The sequence below is a fragment of the Sciurus vulgaris genome (genome assembly GCF_902686455.1).
Source record: "Sciurus vulgaris genome assembly, chromosome: 1".
Taxonomy (NCBI): Eukaryota; Metazoa; Chordata; class Mammalia; order Rodentia; family Sciuridae; genus Sciurus; species Sciurus vulgaris.
The window spans coordinates 11,548,258-11,571,664 of NC_136461.1; the positions used below are offsets into that span (position 1 = coordinate 11,548,258).

At 54.5% G+C, this 23,407-nt stretch overlaps 1 protein-coding gene across 1 annotated transcript in view; it reads right to left on the bottom strand.

The window, feature by feature from the left end:
* Positions 1–7,632: 7,632 nt before the first annotated feature.
* The window catches only part of PADI2 (peptidyl arginine deiminase 2), a 43,982-nt gene continuing 28,207 nt past the window's right edge, over positions 7,633–23,407 (bottom strand). The window contains 10 exon segments of the mRNA XM_079118174.1: positions 7,633–9,044; positions 9,695–9,823; positions 10,507–10,592; positions 13,175–13,268; positions 13,976–14,120; positions 15,620–15,771; positions 18,107–18,214; positions 18,963–19,074; positions 19,469–19,572; positions 20,588–20,766. Coding sequence (XP_078974300.1) covers positions 8,811–9,044; positions 9,695–9,823; positions 10,507–10,592; positions 13,175–13,268; positions 13,976–14,120; positions 15,620–15,771; positions 18,107–18,214; positions 18,963–19,074; positions 19,469–19,572; positions 20,588–20,766 — 1,343 coding nt within the window. The 3' untranslated portion in view covers positions 7,633–8,810.

A 23,407-nucleotide genomic window follows, 5' to 3' on the forward strand; every position in this document is an offset into this window, starting at 1 on the left:
TGACCAGGTGGCGTGAGGGCTCTGGAGAGCAGAGGCAAAAACTGTCTCCCAGAATTGGAGTTGGTGAATCGAATGTCACCTGGCCCAGATCTCTTGCCCCACCCCAACCCAGCCTGACCTCGTTCTCAGAGAAGCCCTCTCCCTTCCAGGTCTTGGGGCGACATCTTTTACTGCTGTTCCTGATGCTGGTAATGGAGAAGACGGGCTGTGGCCCCAGCTATGATGGCAGCCACATTTGGAGGGCTTACTGTGTATCAGACCCTACACAGAATCCTATGCGTGTCTGTGGTGTCTCTAATGGTTACAGTAACCCAGGAGGTAGGGATTAGCGCTCTTCATTTATGGTAACGACAACTGAGCCTCAGAGAGGGTCGACACATCACCCCAGGTCACACAGCTAGTAGGTCAACATCTTCTCTGGGTTGGGGGCTGGGCTGTGGACATGCACCAACTGGAGGGAACACAGTGTTGCAGACACTGCAGTCCACCTGCAGGGGGTGCCCCTGCCCCATGGCACGGCCCAGGGATCCCTAGCGGCCCTTCCAACCTGCTCCCAGAAAGGACTTATCTAAACCCTCTTTCTTCATCCCATGCAAACCTCACCATATAATTAGAGTTCTCAAAATATTCTCTTTGAGGGGGATGGAGGCAATCATATGCTACATCTTCTCCGATTTCATGAGCAGTCTCTATGGAACTCCCACAGCGAAAAGTCACCAGCCACCCCCACTCCAGCTGGGGCTGCATTTCACACAGCTGAAGTCATCTCAGCTGCTGGGACTTAGCAAGTGGCCCAGAGCCTTCTGGGGACTGTTCTGCTGCTGAGCCCTGAAGCCACACACACACACACACACACACACACACACACACACACACACTCACACTCAGAGATCACTGCCTGCCAACCTTCGTCTCTTGCCCACCTGCTACAGCCCCGGCATACTGTCAAATTAGCAGTTAATTTTGGTCCTGTGGGTCTGTGTGGGTATGCATTTCGTAAACAGTATATCGCGCACTATAAGACTCCCTTTCCAGCTGTATTTTGAACCTCGTTTTCTTTTTTTTTTTTAATCAGAGACAATCATGCAAATGAAATGCAGAAAAGGATTGAGGTGAATATTCATTTGTGGTGGCTGGATGTCAGCTGGCTGAGAAAAACAGAGATGCAGAATATTAACGGCTACTCCACCTTTGAGGAGGCAGAGAGGTGGAGTGGTTAAGTGTGCAGGTCTTTGGGGTTCAAATCCTGTTCTATCAGCCATTTACTCTGTGACCTTGAGTAAGTTACTTAACCTCTCTATGCATTAGTTTTCCTGTTGTGTAAAACAGGGTAGGGGAATCAGTCTGCTTGTGGGGAGGAGGATTAAATGAATTAGTGCCTGTGAGGAGCCACCCATCTTAAACTGGTGGTGGGAAACCCAGCCGTGGGAAACCCAAAGGAGGTCAAAGAGAACCCTGCATCACTGGGGGATGGATTATGCTAATCAGGGTGGGAAGACTTCAGCATAAATAAGATGTCAAGGATTTCAGGCAGCTTAAAATTTGTTCAAAAATACCTATGTAATTAAATTCTCACTATGTAAAACATTCAAGCAACAGAGATAAAGTTTAAATGCCCTCCGTCACCCTTCCTTCCCAGAGGTGATTGCTATTGTCAGTTTTGTGGGCTCACTCCACCTCTCTGCCTCCTAAAGCTTCCAGAACTTTTCCTTTGCTGCATGTACATACATATGTATGTGTCTATAGAAAGCCATGGCTTTGCATGCTGTTCTTTACCCCGTACAAATGGCTACCTGTCACTTTTCCATCCAGTGCTGTGTGGCGGAGGTCTTCTGATGTCAATGCCCGCAGACTATTTCACGTTATGTGCTACAAAATATTTAAATAGAAGGAGGTGCCGTGGTTTGATCATTCCTCAGCAGTTTCTTAAAAGGGTTTTTTTTTTTTTTTTTTTTTTTTCTGTAAGCTTAATCACGATAAAGAAATAGGTGTCACTGCTTGCTTTCTAAAATGCAGCTCGGATCATGTGACTGCAGCTACCCCAACCTCCGGGGGACTCCCTGTGCTAGATCCTAGTGCTCTCAGTGTGACTGCTATCTATTGTCAGAGGAAAGGCAGACTTCCCTTTCCCCCTCTGAAAGTCCCCTGAAATGGACTGACAAAGACAGATTGGTTGGAGAAAAGGCACAAATTTATCATGTGCGAAGAGGCCATCACCCAGTGTAATTACCCAACAGCCCAACAGGATCTGGAAGTTTATGCATCCCTTTTCCATAGGGGAGGGGAGACTGGGGAGTGCAGGTAATTTTTAGGGGGATAGCGAATGAATTTTAGGGGAATTCAATGGGTTTGGAGAACACACACAAATGGCTCGGGACAAAGTCCACCGGCCCCCAGGATGGAGTGGTTTGTGAATGATTCTTTGCGGACTGAAATAGGGGATGTGGTGTGAGCCCAGTCTGTCCAAGTGTATTGACAGACTTCAGTCTTCCTGTGACATGAGTGTAGTTGCTGAAAGCCCAGGGAGCGGGCCAGAAGCCACTGCGTCTTCTTTACGTGGTGGGACTTTAGGCAGATGAGGGGACTTGGCAGAAAACCTCCCATTGCAGGTGGGGAGGGAAGCAAGACAAGCTTAGGGGACCCAGGTGAGCCTGCCACAGGCTGCTTAGCAGATGTTAACAGAAATGGTTTGGTGGGTAGATATATGTTGTGTGCTTTTCATGACCCAGAGATGACATCTTGCTCTGAGTGGAAAACCAGAGTTGGCACCTGCTGGCGAGATGAGGCTGCTTTGTTCTGGGCTCTCCAAGGGTCTGTAGGAATCCTACCATCTCCAGACATTTTGCTTACAGGTAACAGGGTTTTCTTACTGGTGAGGTTCTACTGGGATACCCAGCATGCCAAAAAAGGGCTGGCTGGTGCTGCGGGCAACATTTGTGAATGGAAGAATGAGCACTTGTTGATTGTGGGCAGAGCTCAGGCAGTGGGCTCTGGAGCCAAACCCTAATTGAGTCCTGGTTCCATTATTTTGGGCTGTGTGCCCTCCTCCCCCAGAATCCCATTTTCCCCGTCTATAAAACCGGGCCATAACCCCACAGCTTTGTCTCATGAATTAGAAGAGATAGTGAATGTTAAATACTGGGTCCAACCATATGAAATCTCCTCTGTTGGACTCTTTTGACCTCTCCAGTGGCTCTCCATCTGGTTCAACCTGGCAGGTGTGCAGTGTTTAGGGAATGGTTGGGGCTGGGTGTAGCTCAGTGGTAGCACCTTGCCCAGGTGCACAAGGCCCTGGGTTTGAGCCCCAGTATTGAAAAGGAAAAAAAAAAAAAAATCAGGAAGGCACAATGGGTGGACTGAGTTTTCTGTTTCCATTCGCTGGGTGAACAGATATTTAATTCTGTCACTCAACATATTTGCTGGGCCCTGGCCATGTGCCAGGAATTGCCAGCAGGAGGAAAACAAAACACTCCTTGGAGAGGTGGACGTGTCCCTTCAACACTTGGGTAGCAGGGGAGCCCATAGGGCATGCTGGCCGAAGTCACTGCAGAGCCATCTCGGGGGGTGTGGGTAACCAGGACTGTGATGGGGTGGGCCTGAGCTTGCGGAGGGTGCGAACCGAGGCAGAAGCCAGCTTGACCCAATCTGGCAGTTTGTTTCCAGGGGAGACCCTCGTTTCTCAAAGATCAGGGCTGAGCTGCATGCGGTGGTGTGTGCAGAGAGCCCCAGCTGCTCAGGAGGCTGAGGCAGGACAATGACGTTCGAGGCCAGCCTGGGTGGCACAGTGAGGACCCCTCTCACAAAAGCAAACGGGGCTGACAGGAGCCCCCTGACTGCAGTGGGAAGATCTGGGGTGAAGCCCAGGTGAGAACGCAAATTGCTCACCTCAGCCAGGCTGGAGACGTGCACGGAGTGGCGCTTCTGACTGGCATGGCTGGGTCCTAGCCTCCCAGCTGGGGAGAAATCCCATCTGCCTCCGTTGGGTGCCTCACTATATTTAGTTACCAGTAACTCTGCCCTCGGCCCTTGGGCTCGAAGCCTGCGGGAGCTCTGCTGGGGAGGCGCCCTGCTGGGGAGGCAGAACCAGCCTGGCTGCTTTTTGCCAGGGGGCACTTTCACAGGTTTTTGGCTATGCCAAAACCAGGTGTGGCCCGGATCCCCCCTGGAATGAAGAAGTTGAGAGCAGAGGTCCTTGGCTCCTCGTACCTGGGATGGCAAGACCACCTTAGGCTTTAAGGTGCAGAATCAGGATGAACCCAGGGGACCAGAGAGGGGAGAGAGGGCAGACGTGAGGGACTTATGTTTTCCCTTTCTGTGGGCGTTCGCATATTGACAGTGGCAGGGGCGGGGCCTGCCCAAAGGTACTCCCTTTGCTGGGAGAGAGGCTGACCCTGGTAACATGGTGGTGGCACCTTCACTTAGGCAAGAGGACTTTTTGGAAGGGGAACCTTATGCATGCAAGGGCCAGCAGGGGTTGGTATCTATTTTATCTTCTTTGTTTTAGTATTATAATAATAAAATTTTATCAATCCTTGCAGCCAGACTAGCTGGACTCTGGGGATTGAAGGAAGGTGCCTGTTTCCATCATTGGGGTTCAGTCTGGCAGAGAAGTTTCTAGAACTATGCCTTCCAATACAGTAGATACTTGTGGTTATTGAGCATTTAAAATGTGACTAGTTCAGAGAGATTGATATAAGTATAGCACATACATCAGTTTTCAAGGATTTATTACAAAAAAAAAAGAGAATGCGAAAGCCTCATTAAAAATTTAAAACTTTTAATGTCAAAATGATAATTTGGATATATTGGGTTTAAGAAAATATATTAACAAAATTAAGTTTATTTGATTTGAACTTTTTTTTTTTAATGTGCCTATTAGGGAATTTAAAGTTACATATGTGGCTTGCATTATATTTTATTGGAAAGTGCTATTCTTTGTCTTAGAGTGATCTTCAGCAATCTTGAGGTAAGGGAGTGGCCAAGATGTGAAAATAGTACCAGGATAAACTTGTTGAACACACCAACATCCCTTGAGGAGTTTCAGAAATGGGAGGATCAGGAAACTATTAAAGACCATCAGGCTTGCTGTGCCTTGAACCACCTTATTGGGTATAAAAAGGCAGGGGTTGGTGTGGGGCGGGGTGGAGATAGAAGCTGTAAAATGAATACCAGACTATGTCGTGATAAGGGAATAAATTCTAGTGTTCTGCAGTACAGTAGGATGGCTATAGTTTATAAAAATGTATCACATATTTTATTTTTTATTAATTTTGGTACTGGGGATTGACCCTAGGGGCACTTTACCACTAAGCTACATCCCCAACCCTTCTTGTTTCTATTTTGAGATAGGGTCTTGCTAAGTTGCTGAGGCTGGCCTCAAACTTGTGATCTTCCTGCTTCAACCTCTGGAGTCGCTGGGATTAGAGGTGCACGCCACCGTACAGGGTCATGCATTTTATAAAGAACGAAAAGAGAGAAGTTTGAAGACTTCTGATACAAAGAGATGATTGATGTTTAAGGAGATGGAAATACTAATTACCTTGATTTGATCATTATACGTTGTATATACATATCATTCTGTACTGTAAATATGCGCCATTATTATGTATTAATTTAAATAGAAGCAGGGAGGGGAGAATGATCTCGTAGGGCTGAACCCTGGGTTAACCCTGAAAGTAAAAGAACCAGTGATTTCCTTTTGGTGTTGGCCCCTTAAACACATCAGTCCAGAAACCCAAGATAGGCCCGAGGAGTGAGAGGGGCCCAGGTGTATCCCAAGGAGCTTAGGAGGCCCAGCAGCCAACTGGTGGCTCTACGGTAGGGTCTCAGGGATTTGTTCACCGAGACCCTGGTAGATGGCGGCTGTGTTGTCTGGATCACCATATGATGGGTCAAATCACAAAACCTGCATTTAATGATTCCTGTGTAAGAACATGGAGTAACCCCGAGTAGTGGACATGGTTTGTGCCCTGCCCACACCAGTTTTGCTTCTGTGAGTCCATCTCCAGCCGCAGTGACTAGTTCCTATCTGCAGACACGATCTTCTCTAGATGGTTCCCTGTGGGCTATGGTGGCCACGCCCCTTCAGAGAGCCAGAGGCCCCAGGGCCCAGACTGCCTGGTGCAGATGTGCTGAACTTGGCCTCCGGGTGCCTTGTCTGCTCCAGCTCTTCAGGGATCAGGCTGAGGCAGCACCTGAAGTCACCCATTGTTCTGCTTCTCCTTCCCCGTCCTACTCGCCCAATTTCCTTACTGGCTTCTCCTGGGGACACGTTCTTAAATAAACCACTTCTTCCCAAATGCTCATCTCAGAGTCTGCTTCTGGAAAACCCCTCTGGAAATGCACAGTGACCTTGCTATGGGTTGGTCTTGACCCTGGGACGTGGCCATGTGACATGCAGACACTGAGTATACATGGGATTCCAGATGCTTGGGACACCCTTGCAGGGAGCCTGGACCTTGTGTGCAGAACAGCAGGAGCTTCAGGGCCAGATGGGCCCACGAAGTCTGCATCACTCAGGGCCACGTCTAGGAAGCCGCAAAGAACCGCACGCGCAGAGCCTCAGGATTTCCCCTCGGACCGTTTATTTATCGCTCTTAGTCACACTCTTCTGCAAACACCTTTCCATCTCCCTCGTGGCCTCTTCTAGAAAGTTGAACTTGTGCCCAGCCCTGGCCGTCTTCATGACACCCCCTTGCCATCTTACACAGCATATTTCAAAATCCAGATCGAAACAGGAACTTGGCTGGGTTGTGCAACACAGAAGTGTGTTCTAGGCCGACATTTATAGGAGGTGGGGGTGGGGAAGAGGGCTGAGGTCACGGGGTATGTCCAGTCGAGGGTAGCCACACTGGGTGGGCAAGTGAGCTGGGACAGGACAGTGTCTGAGTGCTGGGGGTTCCAGAAACTTCAGAGGTCACTGACTTAGGATGGGGGGAGCTTTAGGACAATCTACAAAGACACACAGGCTGCACGTGGTAGGTGCTCACTTCCCCTTAATGTAGACTAGATAAAAATAAAAGAAAGCCCACAAACCCACATTAACCAAACGCACACACATGACCAAGTCTCCAGACGCAACCCTCCGATAGGCACTTGTGTTTTCGGTTTTGGTGTTGGAGAGAAGATCCAGCAGGAGCCACTGTCCCCAGAGTGGGGACAACAGCTTCTGAGGCTCTAGGGTCTGTTCTGAGAGGTGGTACTGGCCCAGCTGGATTGGAAAGGGACCTGTTTGAAGATGACCCCCCACCTCAATTTCATGGAGTCAGTGACTTTGAGGAAGATTTGTGCCCTGAGCATTTCCTGAATAAAGGGGCATCTCTAAAGAGCACATCACCGGAAGGGTTAAAGGCTGGCCATTCATTATTTTTTAATTTATTTTTAATTTTTACAATTTTTACTTCGGGCAGTGCTGGGGATGGAACCGAGTCTTGCACGTGCTGGGCTGGTGCTCTACGCCGAGTTACATCCCCAGCCCGAGCCTGGGCATTGCAACCTAGGTTCTTTGCCTTGGGGCCTGACTGGTTCCATGCCCACTTTGCTGTTCTCAGAGCCTGGCACTGTGCCTGAGCTCAGTGACCATGCAACCAGTGCTTAGTGAGTGGTTGAATGAAATAATCCCAAGTGAAAATCCTGTTCCCCAAGAACACAGATTTATGAACAACATGTTCATTGATTACAAAATAGTTCTTTTTTTTTTTTTTAAACCTTCAAAATGAAATTATAATTTACTTATGCTCCTGGTTCTAAAGGAGCTTTTTTAAAGCTGAAGTTAACTCTTTTCATTGGAGGCAGGGAATTTATTGGGATTTATCTCACTGGGTGAGTCTTTGGCAAACACACGGGTGAATTTCAGAGAGATAATCTATCCACTTTGAAGGCCAGCGGCTGACCTAGAATGGGCTGTTTGTGCTGGAGGTGAGGCCAGGGTCCTTCTGTGTTGGGTCTGGGGTCTAGGAGGAGGGGTGAATTGTTTCTCACGCCCTAGGGAAGGTCTGAATCTGGCTGGTGGTAAAGAAGCCGGCATCTAGTTGACAGTAGTAGGTTGGTGGGGGGAGGGAGGTTGGAGACTGAAGAGACTCGAGGACCAGGCAGGAGAAGGTGGGGAGAGTTGACTGGGCACCTTCAGACGCCGAACTCAGGCTCAGGGATGCTGGTCTGGGAAGAGGGAGCCCAGTCCCCTGGGGAGCAAGAGGAGCAAGTGGAGAAACCAGCTATGATAAGATCGGTGTCCAGGGAAGGTTCTGGGCTACATTCCTGGGCCCTCAGGGAGCAGGGAGGGCTCTGGCGTCTGCATTGCAGAGAGAAAGCCAAGAGGGCCGAGAGGTGGTAAGGAATGGACGGGAGGTGGCCACCTGGAGACCCCGAGGGAGGTGAATTTGAAATAAGGGTGCGGTCCCAGGTTGATCTGGGGCCTGGGGTGCCCTTCCATGTGCTCCACCTTGAACTTCGGGGCTTGGCTGCTGGAAGAGCCCGTGAGCCCAGACTCTCCTTCCAATTTGAAACCGAGACTAAGAATTCTTGGGGATGGTTTTTTTGGGGGTGTTCTGTTTCTCACGCCAGGCCTCCAGAGAGCGTGGTCAAATGCCCAGCTACTTTCAGGTGGGACCAAGGTGAAGCCACTGGGGGTGACTTCAGTGGACACCGAGGCCCTTCCCAGGGAGGGCAAGGCACAGGTACCCCAAATCCCACCCTGCTCCCCGTGGGTCTCCCAGGGGGGCCACCCAGTCAGGTCAGGCAGGGGAAGGGCCTGCGGGGTGCGAGCGGCCTGGAGGACTCCGGGAGGAGGGACGCTCTGGGGCCCCCTCGGGTCAGGGCACCATGTGCCACCACTTGAAGGCGAAGGGCTTCCTGCGGACGTTGGTGCCGCAGTGGACCTCGCCCAGGAACTTGTGGTAGGCGGAGATGTCGTCGATGAAGGTGCAGGTGAGGCCCAGGGGCTCCAGCAGGGCGCGCACGTGCGTCTCCAGGCAGCACTCCTCCTCCACCTGGGGCCCGAACGGCTTGGGGATGCCCAGGTCCTTGTCCAGCACGATCATGTTCACCTGCCCAGGGTTAGTCACTTAGTGGGCACCGGCTACATCTCTGCCCTGAGCTAAGCCTCCTTCCCCAATCCGATGAAGAAGGTACTAGAACGAACCCCTCTTTACAGATGGGGAAACTGAGGCACAGAGGGGGCCAAGCAACTCATAAATGGCAGGGCTGAAGTGGAAAACCAGACAACCTGCTGTGTATGTATGTGTGTGCAAAAGTGTGCACGTGTGTGTGTTCATGTGTGTTCACATGGGTGTACATGCAACACACACATCAGAACAAACATGGATACTACACTCGTGGGCTTATCCGTGCATTCGTGTGTGTGTGTTGATCAAATTGCTTTCTACCTCACAGAAACTCCCCTCTATGGTAACAAGACTCCCTCCTGTACATAGAGGACTTTTTACATTAGGAAAGCACTTTCCTATCTGACGAGGTATAGGACGCTCGGTACCCCAGTGAGGCAGCTAGGACAAGCACATCACCCCCAGGAGGGAACCGAGGACCTCAGAGAGGGCAAGTGCCTTGGGTGAGGTCACACAGCAGCTCACCCGGGACTGATCTGGGCCTCCTGATTAAATAGCTTCTGTCAGGGCTCCTTCCGGGTCTGGCTGCCTCCCACTGGGCGTGGGGTGAGGGTTAGGGTCTGGGGTCTCACCATATTTGGGAAGAAGGCTCTGGCCTGGCGGTCCTCATCCATCTTGAACAGAGCAGGCAGGTCGATGATGTCCTGCTCCGTCAGTCCCAGCTCCTTCTTGAGGATGTCACGATTCCAGTCTAGGCAGCGCTGGGTGGGGACAGCAGGACATGCAGGCAAGGGACACACCTGTCACCTTGTCTGCAGCATCGGGCCAAGGGCCTTGGCACTGCAGAGGGGCTTCCTGCACTTAGTTGACACCGCACCACATCTCCCACTGCCCCTCCACCAGGGCTCAGCGACAGTGGTGAGGATGTAGCAACTCAGAGGAAGGTTCCAGAAATAATACCAGCAACTCTCACTTATGAGCACCTACTGTGAGCCAGGCCCCAGCCTAAGCGCTCCCCACACAGTAACTCTGGGGCCCCCTCAGGCCACCTCAGGAGGTAAGAGTGGACACTAGGGGTAACAGTCCCAAGCACTTGCCAGAGGCCAGCTACTTTAGCTCCAACCCAGGAGGCAGACACGAGGGAACCAAAGGCAGAGAGTCCTTAGCGAATTGCCCAGGATCCTACTGCCAAAAGCAGTGGCCACAGATTGACCACTGATACCAAGAAACGGTCACAGAGGGGAAATTAGAACCAAGGCAACTTTCAAACAGCCAGGGAGGCCTTCTATGGTTTCCCCGTGTCCACCTCACCCCTGCTCCCCTGAGGCCCTTCTGGTGCTGAAGCGCTTGGGGTCTGGGACCTGAGTCCTTGGCGTCCTCTGCAGAAGCCCTGAGGTGTGAGGGTGGACGTCCAGATCCTCCCCGGGGCCCTGCCCGCCCTCACCTGGAAGTACAGGTTCTCCTGCACCAGACTCTCATTGGACAGGATCTTGTTGATGGTGATCCGCTTGCTGCTCATACCACCCAAGCCTGTGGGCGACGGGGGGCAGTCAGGCCTCAGACGCCCAGGCGGGGGCTCTGTCTAGCTAACTGCTGGACTGGAATGGAGGAAGGGGGCAGGGCCAGGCTGGGGGCCAGGCGGGCAATGCCAGGGAAGTCAGGCCCCTCTGCCTGGGGAGAACGGGGCGCACTCCTTTCTCCTGGGTCGGTCTTGTCACCTGAGCCAGGAGAGAAGCGGCAGCCCTGCTCTCTGTCTGGCCGGGGGTGGGGTGCTCCTAGGGGCCGGCAGCACCAGGTTGAGTGTGGCAGATGCAGAAACCACTCTCCCCCTGTTCAGGCCCGCCTTATGCTCGCCGCCTGCCCTGGAGAGGCCTACCTCTCCTCCTGCTCCACAGGACGGCCCTGTGGCTTTAGCCGATTGACCATGACCTACACTGACGGAGCACCTGTGGTGTGGCAGGCCATCTTCTGAAAGTTCTGTGTGGACTGACTCACTCGTCGCTGCTACCGTGGAAGCGAGGAGACTGAGGCACAGGGAGGCTACGTGACATACCCAAGGTCTTGCTGCAGTGAGCGGCTGAGCTACGTCGGGCAGTCTGATTCCAGAGCCTGTGCTCTGCACCTATTGTATTTCACCTTTGCCTGGTCTAGCAAGAGCTGGCTGGTCCCTGGCACTTCCCAGACTTGTAGCTTGACGGCAGCAAAGAGATCGCGGCTGGGCCAGGGTTCAGTGGGGGAAGCCGTCCTTATGTAGCAGAATCAGACTAGGCCGAGCTATAGGAAGCAGAGGCCTGGCTTCTAGGAACTGCCGGGAAGCAAGTGGCGCTGCGTGGGAGTGGTTCCCTGTCTCCTTCTGGAATTTTCCCCCTAAGAAGATGGCGCCCCTAACTCCACCCTATCCTGTCCGTCACAGAAGCAGCTCCTCCTGGTCCTTGTCCCCCTTTACCTTATATTATAAATAAAGGAGAGTTGGGCGAGTTGTTGTAAGAGGCCAGAGCTGGTGTGGCCAGATCCGTCACGCCCCCTCTCCCTTAAAAAAACATTGGCTCTCGTGTGTTTATTGAGTAGATAAGTTTTTTGGGTAACAGAAAAACTGCCAACATCCTCCTCTGGCAGTTAACCCTTTTCTCTTCCACACGGGACGTGGTAGGGAGGTCCCCAAGGTGCAGCTCAGTGGCAGAGCGCTCTGTGTGTGGGCCTGGTTCTGTTCCCAGCAACCCCCCAGAAATAAAGAGACGGGGCTGTCGGACCCTGTGCCTGAGCTGCTTCCACCCACTGCTCACCCTTATTAGCATAAAAATAGTAGTGGGTTTGTATCTATGGGTAGCTTTGGGGCACGTTTAATATAGAACGGAAGTCTCCAGAAAGTCGAGACTCACATATGCCAATCCAAGAAGAAACTTCCCATTGGCGGGAATCACAAAAAGGCAGCGTCTCAGACTGGTCCTGTCTGTTCTCAAAGGCAAGGCAGGGCAGGGCCACTGTCTTTGGATGTGGAGGACGGTGGTATAACTGCTGACCAGCCTTGGGGACAGACCTTTGGGTGTAAGGGATATCAGGACTGAATGGGGCAAAAAGTAACTTCAGAAACAGTGGATGTGGGCGGTGGTGATGGTCATTCCACATTGTGACCGCTATTGTTATTTTTATGGCACTGGGGGTGAGCCAGGGGTGTTCTCCCACTGAGCCACATTCCGGCCCTTTTCATCTTTTACTTTGATTTCCTTTTTTTTTTGCAGTACTGAGGATTGAACCCAAGGCTTTGCACATGCGAGGCAAGCACTCTGCCACTGAGCGGCATCCTGGTCTTTAATGTGAGACAGGGTCTCACCAAATTGTGGAGGCCGGCCTTGAATTTACCATCCTCTTGCCTCAGCTTCCCAAGAAGTTGGGGTTACAGGTGTGTCTTACTGAGCCCAGCTCTAAATGTATTAATGTCTCTGACTTGTGTACTTAGAAATTGCTAAAATGATAAATAGGTAGTGTGCATTTTGCCACAATAAAAACAACAACAAAAAAGCAATAGAACTTGTCCTGTCCTCTCTAACCTGGCTGGTCGTCTGCACCTGATCAGCTTTCCGACTTTTTCCATGATTAATTTAAATGCAAACCTCATCCCTGTCTACGACTGTCCCAGTTACGTGGCTGCCTACATTCAGCAGACCATTTCTCACCCGCGCCCGCGGGGACGATGCCTGACCGCGCGTCTGTCTGCCAAAGCCCTTTGACTTCCTGGACTGAGGCATGGGGTCTGTCTTCCTCTCACTCTTTCTAAAGCACCAGCTCTCCGAGTGCACAGAGCGAGCTGGCTTTGGGGCCCTTAACTCTCCGCTGGTCTTGACCATGTAAAGCATACGCAGGGTGCTGAAGGGACACTCTGGGCTCTTGATGACAGTAAGCGGCAGTGGATGGCTCCACGTCCGCCTGGTCACAGCAAGGGAGACGAGAGGCCAGGGCTGTCCCCACCATGGTGCCTCCTACACCCTGGGTGGGCCATCTGCCCAGGGAAGCGGAGCTGGGCACACAGGGACAGCGTGTGTACGGGTCCATTCCCTGAGGGTCTCTCTGGGGCTCCCTTTTCCCAGTGTTTGCCAGACCCCATGGCCACTCACCTTTGAACATGATGGCCTCCCCGTGGCCCTCCTTCTGCTTCTCCCGGAAGAGCTTGTAGCAGGCTGAGGTGCTGGCCATGAGCAACCGGAACTCCTGCACGACATTGCGTGGCACAGTGTCAGCAGGGAAGGTGGCCAAGGAGCAGGAGGAGTCCTGGCCCGAGGACCCAGAGCCCCCTCTGCACATCCCCTCCCACCCCGACGCTGGGCTGCCCTGGCTGCTCAGGTGGGCTTTGTACCCTTCGTCCATTTTGACAATATCATCGGGTCAAAGGTCAGAGTCCAAGATGGCCTTGGACAGAGTGGAAGAACTTCTACAAGCTGCCACAGGGCCATACCATCTGCACAGAATGTCCTGGGCATGAAGTGGCGGCCATTCCTTTCACTTCATGAAATGGAAGAACCTTTACCCAGACCACAGACCCACACTGCGTGGCTCTCTAGCATGGTATGGCCGATACAGTAGCCACCTAGTGTCCTGATATTAAACACTGGAACTGTGGCTAATCTTGACTTGAGATGTGGTATATGAATAAAATACCAGATTATGAAGACAATATGAACAAAGAATGGAAAATGATGAATTAATAATTTTTGTATTGATTACATGTTGAAATGCCAATATTTTGGGTTCCTTGGGTTAAAATTTACCTGCCACAGCTACAACATACCAACCAATTTCAGCCTACTTCCTTCTTCCTCCATGCTGTTTCCTTTAGACCCTGCCCTCTGCCAGCAAGGGCCAGTAGTACTAGGGTCCTCTACTCTCCTTTCCTATTCAGTCTTGGGGAATTGGCTCACCTTCGTGCCTGGGATGGGGATGAAGGTCATGAACTCATCCACATGGCCCACAGTCAGCCAGTCTGAGTAGAGTTCAACGGGCGCCTGCACCTGCTGGGCCTGCAGGAAGTCGCGCACCACCTTGGTCATCCGCCGCCCGCCGGACCTGGGGTAGGGTTGAGAGGAGGCACCCCTCAGAAGGCTGCCCCTTGTCTTCCACTGCAGAGGGCCTCTGGGACCCCGCTGGACCCAGCGTGGTGTCATGAGGTGTCAGGCAGGAGCCTGAGCCACAGGGCTGAGACCCTGGTGCAGGCAGACAAGCGTCTGAGCCCAGGGCGAAGGAGGGGCATATTAGCCTCAGCTGCCACCTGGGTGAGGGCGGAACTGGGCCTTCAGCCCCCGAGGGGCCAGTGAGCAGGGGAAGGCCAGCTTCTGTGCTCGGGAGTCCGGCCTGGGCTGCTGGAGGGGACTGGGAGGTGGGATGGCTTCCGAATCTGTCCTAGCCCACTGCTTCTGAGGGAAACTAACTTCTGTTCACTTTCTCTTTAATTGCTTCAAGAGACACCTCCTCCAGGAAGCCCTTCCTGACTTCTAGACTCCCCGAGGTCTTCAATCTCCCCACACCCTTAGACTATGACCCTCGGTCCTTAGGGTGGGTCTGACCTGGCTCCTGCCGGGCCCTCCTGGATCGTTGGCCATCTGCTTCCTCCACCGCAATCTTCCCTGGCTGCCTCCTCCTCAGCTCCACGCCTGCTCCCCCTCGCCTGTGCTGGAACCCCTTAACATCCCACTCTATTTGATTTTTATAAGAGCCTGGGACAGTGCCTGGCACCCCGTTGGCTGTGTGTTTAAGGAGCCCCCCTCAAAGATCCCGGGGACTTAGGGGTCCTCCTTGGGCCCCATTTCCCTTCCCCTCCTCCTCTCACTATTCCTATTTGCATGTCTGTGACCTTGTCTGTCTCCTTGAGGGCAGGGATAGGGCTTGGCACTTGGCTGGTGCTCAGAAAACAGTTGCTGAATGGACAAGTGACCACTGAATGGAGGGGCAAGAGGAGGAGGGTGGGCACACGGTCACTGCCTGTCCCGCAGGAGCCACAGCATCCCATGTAGCTCAGAGGGACTTGGTGTCCAGATCGTGGCTGGTCCCACACATGCGGATTCCTGGCAGCCCTTTTGTGACGTGAGAACCCAAGTTCTCTCTCCCTGGCCACCGTCCTGATCAAGAGCTTGCCTTTCCGTTGCTGGAGGCGGGGCAGGGAGTGGGGCAGCGGGCACTGGCCAAGGAGCCAGTGACTCATGCTTCTGGGGTCAGGGCTGTCTTCTCATGTCTCTCGTGCATGGGGAGCCCTGAGGATTGACCGACGTGTTCCTATTCAACCTCCATCAGTGTCTCTTCACTGGCCTCCTCCACTCCTTCCCCATCTGGGTGACAACCTCGTCACGCACCCTCACCTTTGGGGAAGAGAGCCATTGTGTGCAGTAGGTCCTAATTCACACTGAGGCGTGGAGGCTAGCTTGTCTTCTTTCCGGGCGTGACTGCACACTAACAGAGCACAGCAGGGGACTCTCCCAGGCACTGACACCAAGCAGGAGCCACCAGGCCGCCCCAAAGCGGGATCGGGCGCCCCCACGGCCGCCGCCCCAGCTCCCCCTGGTTTCTCTTACAGAGGAAAGCTGCTGCCGATGAGGATCCGTCCGAGGGGGTATGACTTGCCGTTCACAGTCACTGGGGGGCTGACCTCCAGGTTCCCAAAGGAATCCAGACTGGTGACAGGCTCGAAGAGGGGCTCCCGGGTCACGTAGCCGAAATCTGGGCCCTGGGTAGAGGGTGACACCTGCCGTAAGCCTCCCGCAGGCGGGCCTCAGCCCCAGCAGCCTCCCTCTGTCAACGGCTCCCTCACCACCCAGGGTCCGGTGCTGTGGCCCGTGGCTTCCAGCAGGGCCGCCCAGCGACATCCTACTTCCACCAAAGAGCAGGGGAGGCTGAGCGGGCGAGCATGCTGATGTGCACACGTGGGAGAGGAGGGTGCGCATCTGGGTCTCTGTGCCTCTTTCCAACAGATGCGCGGAGGTGTCCTGGGATTAGGCCTTCCAGACCCTCAGTTTCCCCATCTATAGAAGGGGTAGAGGTAGGTGGCCTGAGGCAGCAGGGAGACTGAATCATTATTCCCAGGGATTCTCTGTCCCCTTCCCAGTAAGAGAATCTTGCATCCTGGCTAGGGTCAGGGTCACGTGACTTGCTTTAGCTAATAAAATACAAGCAGAAGGGATGCATGTCAACTGTGAGCAGAAGCCACAAGAGTCTCTGTGCGTGTCTGTCCACCTTCTTCTTCATGTGCTGGCAGAATGGCATTTCTCGGACTAAGGCTGTGACTCTGGATTCTAGAACGAAACAGACTGAGGTTCTAGAATGCTCTAGAATGTGGAGGGCTGAGACACTAGATGATGCAGGCCGAGGCTCTAGAATGCTCTAGAATGAAGCAGGCCGAGGCTCTAGAGCGCCCCAGAATGAAGCAAGAAGAGGTTCTAGAATGCTCCAGAATGAGGTGGGCCAAGACTCTAGAATGATCTAGAATGAGGTGGACTGAGGCTGTAGGATGAGGAAGGAGCCACAGACGACCCACTAGCCATCAACATGGAGTGCGAGTAAGAAGCAAACCTCTGCTGTCAGCCACTAAGATTTGGGGGTTGCTTGTTACTGCACCTTAGCTAGTAAAAGCTGACCGATACATGCAGAATTGGCAGGAATGTAACATACACACCATCCCAACCCGTCCCCCACAATCATGCTTGACCACTGGGCCCAGAGTAGCCTCAGAATCCTTCCTAGCATGGAGTGCCAATAAACAGGGGTTGGGACACAAAATATAACTCCACTGATGCCTTGAATTTTAAGGTTCCTTTCATGATTTTTTTGGGTAATAATGTAGGGATCTTGTTTGGGAACTGGCACTGGGGTTGGGACTAAGCTCGTCTGACAAAAATCCCCTTAAAAACAAGTTGGAATGGGAGGCTTGTGCTGGCCCAGCTGAGACAGCCTGCCACAGGGGCGGGTGGCTGCAGTTGCCCCAGCTGGCGGCGGTGCTGGCTGGGGTTGCTGGAGGCTGCAGGCGGAGCTTCAAAGCACCTGCAGGTGGGTCAGCTCGCAGCACAAAGCCAGGCCTGGCTGGCCTCCAGGACAGTGCAGCCCGGGGCCTTGGGAACACTGGAGGCAGCTGGAGACCAGGGCAGAGCCGGGGCAGGTCAAGCCTCCCATGCTGTGGCCACCCTGCTGGTGGTCATCTGACTTTACGCCCCGCAGTGCTGGGGGACATGGGCAGTGTCCAGGGCTACGGGATAAAAACCGTAGCAATGGCTAAGGATGGTCATTGTGTTGGGGACGTACTGATGCCTTGTGCATGTCTTTGATTGTCACAACAGTCCTGTGAGACCAACACCAATTCTCTCCCCCTTTTACAGAGGAGTAAACTGAGGCTCCTGGAGGTTAAGTTGCTTGTCCAAGGTCTCACTTTGCTAAGGGACCGCTGCGCAAGGCCAGGGTACTCGGGCATCAAGAGCTGGGCTCACACCCTTGGCTCTGTCCTCTCCCCTCTCGGGGACTCCAGGGGTGGGTGTTCTCAGGGAGCGGGTAGGAGTCCGGCACAGGGTCGTCTCTGAGCTGCCTGACATCTGGCAGGGAGACTGACTTCAGTTCTCTCTGCCCTCACACCATGGTGGTGGCCGAGGGCAGAAAAGGGGCGTGAAAATGGTCTCGGAGGAGTCAGACTGTGTTAAATAAAACCCACCTGTGCTGAAGACCAAGCCTCGAGGCCCTGCTGAGCTCTGGAGTCAGAGCCATGCTTTCTGACAACTGCGTAACTGTATTTTTCTTCTGTGAAACTTAATATGCTCTAAGTTGAGGTGAGGCAGCCGCAGAGGCCAGGGCCTCTGAACTGGGTCTCCCCTGTCTCCCACCGTTCCCATTTCCTGCAGGAAGTGGGCCCTGTTTGGAGAACACTTCAGTGACAGTGGCCACTCTCCCAGCTGACCCCTGCTGCAGGTGAGAAGACAGGTCCCAGGCTGCAGACCAGTGAGTCAGGGCGCCCGGCTCTACTGATCGCTGTTTCCTGAGGGTCCCTAGCAGCAGCCCCCAGGGGGCCGTCCACCTCTCACCAGGAGCTGCTTCACTGGGAAGTCCTTCAGGTTCCCGTCCCGGGGGGAGTCCAGCACCACAGGGAAGCCTTTGTGGGGGGCCTCGATATAGCCAAACTCAATTTCGTCCTGTGGGGACATCAAGGAGAGCAGTCAGTGAAGCCCAGGAGATGCACATCAGTTGGCCAGGGAATGCGGCATTTGCACACGTGGGCCCATCTCAGAAAACAGAGGGCCACAGAGCCAGCAGTGTGACTCCCTCAACCCCGCCTCCCTGTCCCCAGTCTCCTCCCCACAAGTGAACTGGGGTCGCCTCTTTGCACAGACTGCCTCTGCATAGCACAGAGATTTCTTACTGCTGTCGACCTACTTTTTCTTTTTTCCTGGTACTGGGGATTGGACCCAGGGCGCTTGTCCACTGAGCCACAGCCTCAGCCCTCTTTGTTATACTTTGAGACAGGGTCTCGCTGAGTTGCTTAGGGCTTTGCTAAGTTGTTGAGGCTGGCTCTGAACTCGCGATCCTCCTGCCTCAGCCTCCCGAGTCACTGGGATTACAGGGGTGCGTCAGTGCACACAGCTTCAACCCCAAAATGGCTACATCCTTCAGGTCAGGGTGAAGTGTGTTCTGTATCCATAGTCACCCACTGGCCTCATTCTTTTTAGTGTCACCTAGATTTCACTGCATGCTGTCGCCCAGGCCCCATGGAGGGACACCTAGGTGGGGTCACGGCCCTCTGCTACACAAGAAGCCACACTGCAGCCAGCTGACGTATCCATGCATGTCTGTGCACGTATGCAGGTCACCGCTCGACACTCAGCCAGCTCCTCTGGCCCGACCCTGGGGCACGTCCCTCCCAGCCCGAGCTGGGCTCCTTGCCTGAATCCAGCGGTCGCCGCGGTTCATGTACTGGAAGCAGACCTTCAGTTCGCAGTTGGTTTTCTCCACCAGATTCTTCACCTCCTTCAGGAATAGGTAGTTGTCCTTCATGCTGTGGGGTGAGGGGAAGAGGAGGCCGGAGGAAGGGTGAGGGGGACAGGGTCACCCTCTGTGGACAGGCGAGAGCCGACCTGTGGTCTGAGCTGGGCAGATGAGGCCACATCTGGGTTCATGGTCACCTTCACAAAGGCGGCTAGCATCAAGGGTCATGCCAACCCATCAACTTCAAGGTCATGGACAGAGAATGAGGAAGGGACTCCCCCCCCCCCCGCCCCCGCCCGGCCCCAAGTCCTACATCTCGGATTCCCCAGACTTGAGAAGAGAGCTGTGCCTGGCACGGAGGCCGGGACTGGCTCCAGGTTACGCAGCTGGGACGGCAGAGCCAGGACCCGCACTCAGGCCTGCCTGACCCTGAAGGTCAGCGCTGGGCCGCGGCTGCCCCTTACCAGCATACAAACACCGACACGGGAGGCAGGATGTTGGGGGTCATGATCCACGGTGCAATCCGGAATGTCACGGTGTCCGTGAAGATGGGTGTCAGGGGGATCCCCTGGTGGGAGAGAAGTCTCACTGGGGGCTGGGATGGGGCTCAGTGGGAGAGTGTGCTGGCAGGTTGAGGCCCTGTGCTTTGTGGAGCCCCAGCACCACAAAGGTTGAACCCAGCGTCTCTCCACTCCAGCCTTCCAGAGGGGTGAGACTGAAAGTGATGGTACATTTATTGAGCACTTACTGTATGCCAGCCCCCGTGCCCATGCACAATTTATTTCTGTCTTACAAGAGCTGCAGGGGTGGATGCTACTGGAGTTCTCACTTTTCAGATGGGGAAACTCAGGAACAGGAGGTTAGTTCACCTGCCCAGGGTCTCAGGTGGCTGAGCCAGGATTCAAACCTGGGCAGTCAGACTCCAGTGTGTCCTCTGATATCCCAGCCAGACCCAGCTGTCTGCGGATCCCTTCTGTCCTGCCCCAGAGGGATGCAGGGGTAAAACAGGGACGGGCTCCTGTGTCTGCCAGAGCAGCCGATGCCTCCCCTTTCCCGAGCGAGGGCTGGGGTAAAAGGTCCTTGTGCTGAGGCTCTGGTCCCCAGGCCGCGCCCTCGGCCAGGGGCTTCTCTAGGGGACGGGCACACTCCTCCTCCTGCAGCTTCCGCAAACCAAAGCAAATACCCGAGACGCTAACCACAGGGCAGGGCCCCACCTGAGGCCGGATCTGAGGTCGAGCCTATGGTCGGAGCCGGCATAACACAGGCAGAACAGGGCCTGCAGTCGGAGGTGGGCAGAACTCACAGGTGTGGCCTGGTTAGAGCCCGGGCTGCCCGCGGGGCTCTGCCTCAGGACCAGGCCACACTGCTGGGGAGCAGGGCGGCCAGGGCACAGGCTGGGGAGGGTCAGCAATCCCCCCCTGGGGATTCCTGGGATTGCACCAAGGACGAGGAGCCCAGAGCACGCACAGGACCCTGTGGATATGTGGCTCTAGGCCTGGACCAGGGCAGAGGAACGTGGCTGGGCTCCTGGGAGTGACCCTCTGGCCCCAGGGCAGCCCCTCTGGGGGTCCTGGAGCCCTCACCTCAGCCATGTACTCCAGCAGGCTGACGTGGATGGACACCAGGCCTGAGAAGCTCTCGTCCGGGAACCGGAGGCCTTCGACGAAGAACAGCAGCTCCGCGGAGCCGCCCGTGTACTTGACCACGTGGAAGAGCTTCCGCCGGCCCAGGATGTGGATGTAACGCTGGCCGAAGAACGGGTCTGCAGGGGAAGGACCGACATCAGGCCCCAGCTCCGCCAGCAGGAGGCGGAGTCACTGAAGGGGACAGGGACCAGGGACTTGTCCTCCAGACACAGAAGAAAGCACAGCAGCAGATGCCACCAGCGTGACCACAGGGTCTGTCACCGTCTCAGCACTGCTATGCCCTGGCGGGCCTCCGGCCTCCTCATCTGTCAGATGAGTGGTTCTCTCATGGATGGTGTGCGTGAAATGAGAGCAGATGGTGATCGCACAGCTGGGGTGGGGTGAAGGATGCCGTTTCCCATTTCACAGATGAGGAGACCAAGTCTCAAAAAAGAGAAGTGGCTTGTCCAAGGCCTTCTCGTAGGTGACAGCTGGGACTCCGATTCTCGTCTAATACTAAATCCTGAGCCCCAACCCCTTTGTGAAAACACCAATGTGCCTGTTCGTACCAACCATTCCCCTGTGTCACGGAAGCCACGCTAGAGTGAAGAGGCACAGTGCCTGGTCTCTGGCCATGGATTTTCATGGTTGGGAGGGAAGCAGGCTGGGCCAATGCTCCTGCCCCGCTGAGACTGCCAGCCGTCATGTCCTGTGGCTCTAAGTGGAATGGACTTGTTCCTCCTTCCTGCAGGTCTTGGTTTGTGTCCCGTGTGGGAATCCCGCCCAGGTCCCCAGAGCGCAAGCTGGGGCTCTGTTCACAGCTGCCAAGGCGGATGCCCTTTACCGTCTTTCTAGATGTACACGATCGTATGGGGCAGCCAGCACTGCCGGGCCCACTCCGCCTGGCTCGTGCTTCATCAGTGTCTACTGGATGAACCAGGGGCTTCCAGACCCCTCCCCACAGGAGAGGCCAAGAGGGAACTTTCAGGTTGATTCAGGCACGTGAATTGATATCTTTTTTTTTTTCGCAGGGGATGGGGTAGTGGGGATTGAACTCAGGGGCACTCGACCACTGAGTCACATCCCCAGCCCTATTTTGTATTTTTTTAAAATTTGTTTTAGTGTTAATAGACCTTTATTTCATTTATTTATATGTGGTGCCGAGAATCGAACCCAGTGCCTCACACGTGCTAGGCAAACACTCTATCGCTGAGCCGCAACCCCAGCCCCTATTTTGTATTTTATTTAGAGACAGGGTTTCACTGAGTTGCTTAGCACCTTGCTGTGGCTGCGGCTGGCTTTGAACTTGCACTTCTCCTGCCTCAGCCTCCCGAGCTGCTGGGATGACAGGTGTGCGCCATCTCTCCCCGCTCTTTTATTCCAGTGCTGGGGGTGCCCCCCAGGGCCTCCTGCATGCTAGGCGAGCCCTCTACCACTGAGCCACACCCAGTCCTCAGGAATTGCATTACTACTCTGTGACTGGCATGGGCTGGGACCTTTGGGGAGGCGGATGGTCACCACGCAGCATCTGTGCCTAGAAGCAGTGCTCAGCCCATGATCAGACCGCGCACGTGGGAAGCGTCGCCACGGCAGCTAGGCGGTGAGAGATGGTCTGGTTACTTGGGTGGGCGGGAGGGAAGCAGGGTGGGGGGCATTTGAGCAGAGGAAGGCAGCTTTGGAGACGCCCTTGTGGGCGGCAGGGTTAGTTGTGGGGTGTGTGGGGAGATACTTGCGTGGGCAAAGCCAAGGAGGCAGGACCCTACACAGTTCTTGAAGGAGGTTCTTTGTGCCCTGCAGAGCTGGAGGGGCAGAGTCAGGCTCAGCTTAGTACTTTCAACAACAACAGTGATAACGGTTAATGACCCGTCACCCAGGGGTTGGGACGGGCAACCAGAACATGCCTGGTACAGATGTGTCAGGATCAGAACCTGTGAGCGGAAGGGAGGAACCACGCAGCCCAGGCTCCTCCCTGTGGGACAGAGTGCCCAGCCAGGCCTCCGCCATAGGTCACCAGGGGTGGGTAGTTACCCTAGTAGTCGTAAATTCCAAAATCAGAGAGGCCCTGGTTCAGATGCCACCCAGACTCTACGGGTTAGGAAACCTCTGGGAGTCCTCTTGTCAGGGAACAACAGCACGCGTGCCATGGGGTCATTGCAAATGGCACAGCATCAGCCACTTCAGTCACCTCGGTAACCAGGTAACCATGGGTGCCGGGCAGGGGCCTGCGGGCGCTGCACTGGAGAGGCAGCCGAGGCAGCCCACCCCGGCCAAAGAAGCAGCATCTCGCCTGCGCTCCCTTGGGAAGGTCCAAGAAGTGACGGGGAGACAGACCCAGGACGTCCCAAGGACCTCGCTACAGCTCAACACAGAAGGAGAGGTCCATCTGACCCAGAACCGGCAGTGTGCTCCCGGGGCTCCTCCCCCAGTGGGTCCCCACGATTGATCTGCACACTGCGCTCCTCCCTCCGCCTCTCCCCGACCCACGTGCCTCAGGCTACACTTGAGCTGAGGCTCAGGAGACTGGGGCCTGGAAGCCAGGCCCTGTTTGCAGGAGTCGCAGGTACCAAGTGTCCCGGGGCTCAGATAGCGAAGGCTCCACCAGGGTCTTGGACAGAGAGTGATCTGGCCAGGGGAGGGGTCTGCGGGGAGGGCACATTCTGGTACAACTCTGGCAGCTTCTCCGTCCCATGTGGCTTGTGCCCTGTGACTCACAATGTGTCTCTAAACTGGGCCTCATTCTGGCAGTCTAAGCCAGTGCCAGGAAGATTGATTCCTTGA